This window comes from Nicotiana tomentosiformis, chromosome 9, assembly GCF_000390325.3.
Source record: "Nicotiana tomentosiformis chromosome 9, ASM39032v3, whole genome shotgun sequence".
Lineage (NCBI taxonomy): Eukaryota > Viridiplantae > Streptophyta > Magnoliopsida > Solanales > Solanaceae > Nicotiana > Nicotiana tomentosiformis.
In genome coordinates this window covers 95,580,080-95,590,137 of record NC_090820.1, presented here as the reverse complement: position 1 = coordinate 95,590,137, position 10,058 = coordinate 95,580,080, and the positions used below count along the sequence as shown (strand labels likewise).

General features: G+C 34.5%; 1 protein-coding gene across 3 annotated transcripts; it reads right to left on the bottom strand.

Annotated features, from left to right (window-relative positions):
• Positions 1-1,500: 1,500 nt before the first annotated feature.
• LOC104096276 (protein PIN-LIKES 3-like) lies at positions 1,501-8,152 on the bottom strand. 3 transcript variants are annotated; one of them, XM_070185780.1, is made up of 11 exons: positions 7,994-8,152; positions 6,442-6,619; positions 5,371-5,450; positions 5,142-5,266; positions 4,476-4,597; positions 4,166-4,378; positions 3,635-3,727; positions 3,439-3,539; positions 2,350-2,402; positions 2,051-2,250; positions 1,501-1,957 (listed from the first exon to the last, which is right to left on the bottom strand). In XM_070185780.1, the coding sequence occupies exons 2-11, from the start codon at positions 6,574-6,576 to the stop codon at positions 1,847-1,849; spliced, it is 1,233 nt and encodes a 410-aa protein (XP_070041881.1). In that variant the 5' UTR covers positions 6,577-6,619; positions 7,994-8,152; the 3' UTR covers positions 1,501-1,846. The 3 variants fall into 3 exon arrangements, with proteins under 3 accessions (XP_070041881.1, XP_009600925.1, XP_070041882.1); XM_009602630.4 differs by having other exon boundaries at positions 1,501-1,972; positions 2,065-2,250; XM_070185781.1 differs by lacking the exon at positions 7,994-8,152 and adding an exon at positions 7,869-7,982.
• Between the last annotated feature and the right edge of the window lie 1,906 nt (positions 8,153-10,058).

The window sequence follows — 10,058 nt, the reverse complement described above, 5'->3', positions numbered from 1 at the left end:
GGTATTTCATGTTATCAAAACTGTCACATTTATCATTTTCTTTGAAGGAGGAGACTAAATTTGAATTTTCACATTTAAAGGGGAGGGGTAAAATGGGTTACAGGCACTGAAGTGACATGCCATGTGTTATCCAGCTTATCAAATATTAGTTCCACGTAAGATTTGATGTCCATTTTTGACAAACTTAACGGAAGATGAGTATATTTAAATTAATAGTATTACGACTGGAATATATTTGAACCCAAAATATAACGAATGATATATTTAAATCTTTTTTCGGAGTATAAAGATATATTTGGCCAATTTCCTTAGATATTGGGCGCACCCAAGTTGGTGCGGAAATGTGATTTGTAGATCGTCAGCCAACAAAGGTGTTGTGGCTTGGGCTAATATTCTTTTCTGTTTACTGAGCACAGTAAATACGTACTGGTATTGTCCCACTAATATCTGATGGGCTCCATACATCACTTTTTTTTATTTTCGCAATATTTATCCAAATAATCTGTCATATTTTATTTTTTTTAATTATATACATAATTTATATATTATATGTGTATAGCGTGCCGCTATTTGAGCCTAAAAAGATGCCCAATATTCAAATTAATTTTCTTTCACGAATTAGTCATATGAAAGCATGAGAATTTTACACCTTATTAGTTCCATTTGAAAATCATTTACACCCTTAAACTTTATTTTTAAAATCAAACTGGCCCCTTAACTTTTACTAATAGACATTTTCTCTCTCATATGTCAGTTTTTTATTTTATTTTTTAAAATACATATTTTACCCTTATATTTCTTTTTTTTACCTCTTTAAAATCGTAATATATTTTTTTAATTCATGTAAAGAACTAGAGGGTATTTGGATTGGTTTTTAAGCTGGTCAAATTAGCTTTTAAGCTCTTTTTAATTTTTTTCAGTAATTGGCAAAGTCAAAAAGTACTTAAAATAAGTCTAAAACTGCTTAAAACAAGCCAAAAGTAATAAGTTGGGCAACCCCAACTTATTATTTTTTGGCTTAAAAGCTATTTCTGAAAAGCCATTTTTTTAAGTCAATCCAAACGAGATCCTAATCTATATAAAAAATAAATATTTATTTTTGAACCCATCGGAAACAATCTTTCTGCATTCCCCAGGTAGGGATAAGGCCTTACCCGGGAATTCACTGGTTTGTTGTTGTTGTACAACTATTTCTCCATTATAATCAGTGGCGGAGCCAGAATTTTCGTTAAGAGGTGTCAAAATATATAAAAGTAAACATACCAGGAAATTAAGGGGAGTCTAATTTATTATTTTACCTACACAGTGCATTTTTCCGCTACCTATAAGGTGGCTCCGCCACTAATTATAATCTCATAAGCAAGGGGCTAACACTCCTTATGCACATATTCAATATCTCTCTAATTAACCACATAAAGTCAAATTAACAAGATCTTTTGTGATCCAATTCGGACTATGGCTTTTATCACCTTGTGGGAAAGGAAGGAGGGAAGATATTAGTGAAAACAAATCATAAGTACATTTATTCATTGTGCTTAAGTCAATGGCCATACAACATTTGCCCATGAATATTTTGTATAACTAATAAACAATAAAAATGACAACTTAGTGCACTTAGCTCCTGCTATGTACGAGGCTCGAGGAAGAGCCGAACCATATTAAATCCACTATACACAACATTGTCAATCATTTCTGTAAGAGACTGTTTCCACAGCTTTAATTTATGATCTCCTAGTAAGACGACAACAACTCTTACTGTTGCGTCAAGACTCCCTCTGATAACCGTATGGTGATATGATACATGAAATACAAAGAGAAAATACAACAAGCACCAACTAAAAAGTATTCAGGATAGGATCCACATAAAATAGGTTGACCAAAGCGTCAACGCGATTGATGCCACAGCGTAATTCCAGAACATGATAACAGAACATTCAGTCTCACCAATTTCGAACAACTGATGTGATAGTACCTGCAAAATTTTATCCATCAAAACACTGTCGTTAGGAAATCGGAACGACAGTTCAAGAATGGCATTTGTTGTCATCACAAATGAACTTTTACCTATGGCCATTGCAGGTGGAACTGCATATTGCAGCAGAATAACAAAGTGATATAAAGGATCTGATCCCACCATGCCGAGATTTTTTGCAACTATAATAACACCAACACCGATGATAGGCAAGAAAACGAATCGAACTATAATGATCCCAATGAGAAGCCAAATACCAACTCCTGATCGCTTGAAACCTGAATGAGTTACGTAAGTTGGTTGAAATGATATGATAAAAAATGTAGAATTGATCAATATAATGTTAGTGTAGACACCAAGTTTAATACACAACTTACCCCTTAGAAGATTTGCGCCCATTATTATAGTCATGGATGGAATTGCTGCCTCCCTAGCGTAGAACAAATCACACGACAAGATGATCACTTTGAGAACAAAGAAAGGAGTGACAATAGGAAGTTTCAATATGCTAGGAGTAGTTTCTACTTTTCTTGCTCTGGAATGTTATTCAGTTTGCCTTTGGTTCCTATGTATAAATTTACCTCTTCCTTACTCTTAGTATAGATTTTTGAATTATGCTTCCTTCTCTTATTTTGAATAAGGAAAAGGGTAAAAAAGAATTACCCCTCTACAATACAAGGGCAGCCCGGTGCACTAAGATCCCCGGATGCGCAGGGGCCAGGAAGGGCCGGACCACAAGAGTCTGTTGTACGCAGTCTTACCCTGCATTTCTACAAGAGGCTGTTTCCACAGCTCGAACCCGTGACCTCCTGGTCACATAACAACAATTTTACCAGTTACGCCAAGACCCGCCTCTACAATACAAAATATCTTAAACTTTATCCTTCGATGTACTTTGTGACCATTCATACCCTTGTCCTTAAAATTGTGTTTGTCCTTGACCTTAAGGACCTCCAATCTAAAGTATAACAGAGGGTAATTTTAAATATAGTTAAAAGTGGAGGGGTAAATTGGACCTTTTTCTCTGAAGTATTTTGACAGGTACAATTCACCCAATTTAGGAGCACCGTTAAAGTCATGGCAAATATGAGACAATTTGCTAAGGACAAGAGTATGAATGGTTCCAAAGTAAAATGGAGTGTAAAATTCAGATATTTTGTTTATTAGAGGGGTAAATTTGGACTTTTTCCGTTTTGAATATATTTTCCTCTTTTTCTATTGCACAGTGAAAAGCAAAGAAAGAAAACTAATGTACTGTTTGATTTTCTGTTACATTGACTCTTAGTTTCATTTTCCTGGTAAATTGCCACTCTTTTAATTAGCCAAATCTTTCACCAAAAAGAAAAAAAAACTGCAACATTACTCATCTTCAAATTCCAACTATACTTCTCTGTTAGTAAAGAATGAGGATTTAGCACAAGTAAGCCAAGTAGCATTAGGAAAATTATTTGCATGAGGGGACATACCCTAGCAAAACAACAGAACTCTCAACGAAACGAAGCGGAGCACGGTCGCCAACCATGATATCTTGGATGGGAGAGACTGAAGCAATAATAATGCCAACAATCTACAAGAAATGACAAGATACATAAAGAGAAAGAATTGAATAAGTATCAGGGAACCTAATTGGGATGACATAAGTAATAAGCACTATTGCCATACCGTTGCAATTGTAGGCGGTCTGAAAACTACACTCAGGTCGACATATTCCATCAACGATTTCACCTTCTTCTCGATGATAATAGGTATTGAAACCTGTTATTTTGAGTTGTGAATTGCTTGAACTTAATTTTTGTTGAAACTTCAATAAACTCAAAAAGTAATAAATGAGAAAAATACTGATAGGTATACGTTGAAGGAGCTGCAGTGTGCTTTCAGTGTTGATTTGTTATTTTTATGTACATTGGCAGAGTAGATGAGAATCAGCCGAAGAAACTCCATATCTATGCTACTAATGTCTACTCTTGATTGGGCAGCCCGGTGCACTAAGCTCCCGCTATATGCGGGGTCCCGGGAAGGGCCGGACCATAAGGGTCTATTATACGCAGTCTTACCCTACATTTCTGCAAGAGGTTGTTTCCATGGCTCGAACCCGTGACATCCTAGTCACATGGCAGCAATTTTACCAGTTACGTCAAGGCTCCCCTTCAAATGTCTACTCTTGATTAATATATGAAAAGGAGAACGACTAACCTTAGTTTCGATCATAGCTGAAGCTTCATCATCCTTGAAGTTCGAGTTACTATTTGGAAGTAGTGCTCTCGTAATACTATCCAAGGATTCTTTTGATGTTTCACCATGCTGATTTTCTCTTAATTTGGAGTAGATTGAGACATCGCCGTCATCCCTCTTTCCATATGCCCATATGATTTTATATACGTACGACCAGATGCCAATAGCTCCTATCTGGAAACAGAATAATAAAACCAAGCTGAAGGTCATAACATGCAAGACAGAATTTGTTTATGTTTTAGCACTTACAGAATGAAGTCATATTCATTACCCCCATAGAGAGGGTAACATAACCCATTCCATTTTTAGTGCACGTAACCGAATCTCCAAATGGATTGTTTTTTTCTGCACAGATGGCTGGGATTATAATGACAGGCAAGTTCCCCATGTTTCCTGTCATGATCATTAATCAGAAACTCGTGAATATGAATATGGATTTCATGACTTCAGAAGAATTAAACACTTGAAAATTCTAGGAAAAGCCATTAGACAACATGATTTAAAACGCATAATACTTGTTATCGTTCTATATTTATCAACGGCTCAAGATTCCCTCTATCCCTTCTACTGGCATCACAATCCATGCTGATTTTCTTCGCGTAGAATTATAGGATATCAGCAAAAACGTTAAAAGCAACTAAATTTCAAAGGTGACACTTTTCTCTTAAAAGAAACAATTTGTCGGTTTCATTTTTGTTGCTCTAACAGTTCATGTTTAATTCATGAGCCAAGGATCTATAGAAAACAGTCTTTCTACCTTCACTAGGTAGGGGTAAGGTCTGCGAACATACAACCCTCCCCAAACTCCACCTGTGGGATTAAACTGAGTTTGTGTTGTTGTTGTCAACTGTTCATGTTTAAAGCGCAGAGCTAAGTATTTCTAAAAATCAAAAGTTACACTATACTAAAGGAAAACAACAAAATGCTGTTTATCTACCTCCGGCGCAACAACCAATAACAAGGCCATGCAAATGCCGAGGCGCTCTAGTGATTTTGACAAGTATCCACCCGAGAGCTGATCCAACGAGAAATGTAATAAGAATACTCACTGGGATGAACCACCTGTACTTGAATCAAATGTTACAGAAAACACAGGAAATGTTGAAAACTATGGAAACATTAGAATGCATATAAGGAAATTAAAGGGTAGACAAGAATGGACTTACAAAGAAAATATGCCGGTTTCTGTACTTGAACCAATGACACCACTAGCACAAATCGCTGGAAAGAAGATATAGAATACAAGCTGCCCAAATTCAGAAACATAAGATCCTTGTTAGCCATTGAAAGCTGTGTCGGATGACAAAACTACTCCTCTTTCCTCTTTTCCCTTTTCTGTTTTCCATTTCTCATTTTCTTTGAGGTAGTTAAATATTTGTTAACTCATGGAAGAAACGATAACTTAAAGATAAGAGGAAGATTTAGAAGGGAAAAATACTGCATATAAAGCACACGCCTTTCAACTTCTTGCTCATAGGAGTCGACCAAGAAAACTTTCTAGAAGACAACAAAGTTAACCTTACTTCAGGCCCATCTTAACCTTCTGTCATTCGTTATATTTTGAATGTCGATAATAGGGGGATTTCTATATAATGATTTCATAAAATTAATTAGTGCCAAGGGATAATGTTGGAACATGAAAACTAGGACCACGGCCATTAATGGCATTTCTATTAGTAGTACACTTTTATGTCTAGAAGGAGCAGAGTTATGAATTTACGATTCAAGAAGCCAAAGCAAGAACCTAATACAAAAACGTTTTACAAGGTAAACTTTGACCAAACTCAAATTTCTTGAAATTCTTCAACAATTATTTCAAGTAAGATTACATGAAAACAAACCCCACGACCAGAACATGTAATGAATCAGTTTGATATGAACGGCATAACCTTATACCCCATCCTTTACAAACTGTACGACTCTGCAGATAATATTTGAGGCTAAGATGCTAATGATAAAGAAAAGAATTGGTTGGTTTTCTACAACCATAAATTGGAAACTCTTTCTCTGAAGAACTAGTGGCAGATTAAGAGAAGATATGCAAGCAGAAATCAGCAGTATATTCAGTTTTCCCATTTTTCGTACACATTAGGCTACAAACATATGTATAATATATGATGGCATAATCTTACAATTGCAATTACCACTTTGAAATTTTCTATGCTAAAAGAAGGTTAACAGTCTGGAGTTAATGCTTCGATCAAATTTATCCGAGAAACAGTCTCGTGTCAACTTACATTATTCAGATGGTGCCGCGCTTCTGCAGTCAAAATACTAATACGATCCAAGGCAAGAAATAAGCCGACAACAGCAATCAAGAGCGTTTTCAGAACAGGCATTAATGCCAGAATAAACAATTCCTCAATGCTCATGGTAAATAATCTTCCACGCCCTCAAAATTGTCTTCCTGCAAATCTATATGCATCAAAAGATTAGGAAATAAAGCAACTTAGGATTGCATAGTATGTATGCCAAATAATAAGTAGAAAATATAATAATGCCTAAATTTTAAAGCCTAATTTCTGTAACCAGATCCTAGTAACTTCTGTGCTGATGGTTGATGATCACTGAATTGGAGATACATTTGAAAGAATTAACTTCTGCGTCCAAGGTGCATAAAACTATAAACATGTAAATTTCAGTCAAAGTTTTCCCTTTTTCCTACAAGCAGAGAAATATGCCCTTATTCTAAAATTCTCAAACTTGGATTCACCCGAAAAAGCATAGGTCGAAAGCTCTTTCAAGCTAATAATTCCATAAAACAAGAGCTTTTGAGTGCACAACTTATTCTTGCACTCCAATCTGCAGACCCCTAGAATTTAATGAGCAATTCTCCTTCAAAAAATCCCTATTATATCCGCAGAGGCGGATCCAGAATTTAAACTCTATGAGTTCAACTTTTAAGGTTTTTAATATTGAACCCATTATATTTGTAAAGTTATGGGTTCATATCTACTATTTTTGTAATTTTAGTGAATCTTTACACATAAATTTATGTTTTCGCATCGAAAGTTATGGGTTCAATTGAACCCGCCACTAGACTACTACATCCGCCCCGGGTTATATGAAAAATATCAAGAAAAAACATGACCTCTCATCGACGCAAATCGTCATGCATGCTAGCTGCAGCAAGGGGCATATCTAGCTCTTTAGTATCGGGTTAATCTGAACCAAGAATTTTCGACGCGAAATATAAATTTATGTATAAAAATTACTAACATTGCAACAAATAGTAGTTATGAACTCAACTTAAATATAATGGGTTCAATGCTAAAAATCTTAAAGGTTAAACCTATTAAGTTTAAATTCTGAATTCTCGTCTGGTCGTAGCTTCTGACTTACTGCTAATAGCTTAAACTTGATTCATTATGTCATTAAACAATAAGCAAGAAACTAAATACTAAAATATCTTTTCTCCAAAATCAATCAACCAATGCATAGCTCAATTCCAAATTACTTGGAAATGGGGTCGACGGGTCGATTATATGTATCCTCTATATTCATTCACTCTTTTCTGACCCTACTATATAAAGGGTGTCTAGGAAAGCAATTCTCAATGAATTTCAAGAAAATTTGGCATTGACCTTAAATGACTCAAAGCAGAAAGATTTATTTCACTTTATGTTCTACCAAAAAGAAAAAATCCATAGGATGTGAACCTTACTTGAATTCAAAAGTAAGAAAATCAAGAATTGGACTATAGAAGCAAAGCTAAGGATAATGGAAAACAAAGAAAAAAAGGAAAGGGAAATAGTTTAGGCAATTGGGGTGGAAGGTGAAGTGACTTACAAAGTTAAAACTGGTTCCCGCGCAATCTTTAACTTCCTAAAGTGGTACTATGGAAGTTAGAACATAGATTCAAGAACCAGTTTATGAAACAGTATTTCAGACCATAGGACTTTGGACTGTTTCAATTAATTTCACATTAGACCCCTCATTTCTTCATTTCTAACATTCTTGCCCCAACTTTTCCTTTTGATTAGTAGTATAAGGACTGTGGAGTTTCGGAAGTCATTTTCAGGACAGATAATCTTTAGATATTCCGGAAGTCATTTTATAAATCAAATAATCGCTTTGTTCCGGTTTACGTGAACATATTTCCTTTTGAATCCGTTCAAAAAAAAATGACCCCTTTCTAAATTTGAAAATAATTTAGCTTAAACTTTCAATTCTGCCCTTGATGAGAAGTTTTTATAACCACACAAATATTATGGACCCCTTTCTGACATGTTTAACACCACAAATTCCAAAAATCTTCATTTTTTCTTAAACTTTGTGCCCAGTCAAACAGTTTCACATAAATTAGAACAGAGAGAGTATATAGTTTCTTTAGAGCAGCCTGGTCCATAAAGCATCTCGCATTCACGTCGAGTTCGGGGAAAGACCGCACCCCAAGAGTGTAATATAGGCAGTCTACCTTAATTATATTAGCACACAGGGGAGTGTTTTGATTAAATGTTTTAGTACTAAAGATTGATAAAATTATTAATTGAAGTAATACTCTCTCCGTTTCAATTTATGTGAACTCATTTGACTAGGCACGGAGTTTAAGAAAAGAGAGAAACTTTTAAACTTGTGGTGTAAAATGAGATACATATATTTTGTGTAGCTATAAATCATTGCATAAAGGTAAATTATTTTTAAATAAGAAAATTGATCTTTTTTTGACACAGATTAAAAAGAAAATAAATTCACATAAATCGAAACAGGATGAGTATATAAAATTAATAGTCAAGATGGTTGTAAGAAAATTATGGTCGCGCATAAATGAGGAAGCACCTTTTTTTAATGAAACTTTACTGATAATCAAACATCCAAAGATTTCTTTTTTCGTCTTAAAACGCTAAATTATATGAAAATATCCTTTTACAACTTAAATTTTAATTTTAATTTTAATTTTTTCTCAAATTTCAACAAATCCATGTCCAAACGCCTTAACTCAAGTTTATGTCATTCTTGAGATCTTTGAACTTTATTGGACCTAATCAAAAAAGGTAAGTAAGATAAGCCAAGGGTCTTTTCTAGCTCACACCCCCCTTTTGTAAAGTAGGTAAAATCAGGATTAAAATAAGATTTATATAATATGTGTCTTTTTCAAATCAATTTCTTAATACAAAAAGTTAAGAAAATGGAAACCGACTAGGAGGGCATAGACAAAAAGAATTATGTAATGGCGGCGACTATGATCTATAGACTGCATAAGTAATTTAAATAATCTCTGGTCGTGAAATGCACAAACTCTTCCATTTAAAAATAAAAAAGCATCTGTCAGTATTTTATAAGGAATATTAGACCATTGCCCTTTCATGAAGTGAGGGGTCACACTATCTAGCTCAGAAATGAATTTATAATTTAAATTTTACGGGTTTGAATTCGAAATTTGTGTTAGATAATGTGTATACTAGAAGGTTTGATATTTCAATTTGCCATGCAACAACAAAACTAGAGGAATATAATGGATATACATCTGAAAGAAAAAGCTCCTCCACTTGTTAAGATAACACATACTATCCCGCAATAAAGTGATAAACGATGCGAACAAAATCTCACATTGAAATTGAACAAGCAAAAAGAAGCTATATAAAAAATAATATAATCTTAATAGCATTGAGATCTTTTGGAGAAAAACTATGTGAACTGAACCCACAGTAGGCCGTAATTATGCTTAGAGTGTTTTTGTGCTGGTTTAGCCTAACAAATAAGATGAACAATAACATTCAAAGTATGAACCAATTACAAAAGACTTGAAACCACTCATGAGGAGTACCGTGACAAGATAGATATGAATCGTTTATTCTCAGAGGACTCGGGATCGAGTCATAAAATATTCCGACTTTACTAGCCAGAACAAAAT

Bases quoted from the DNA above. Each gene is read 5' to 3' on its own strand.
- LOC104096276 (XM_070185780.1), bottom strand. From the start codon at position 6,576: ATGAGCATTGAGGAATTGTTTATTCTGGCATTAATGCCTGTTCTGAAA. The intron at 5,451-6,441 runs GTAAGTTGACAC...GAATTTGGGCAG, and splicing joins CGCGGCACCATCTGAATAAT to CTTGTATTCTATATCTTCTT. The intron at 4,598-5,141 runs GTAGATAAACAG...TGATCATGACAG, and splicing joins TATTGGTTGTTGCGCCGGAG to GAAACATGGGGAACTTGCCT.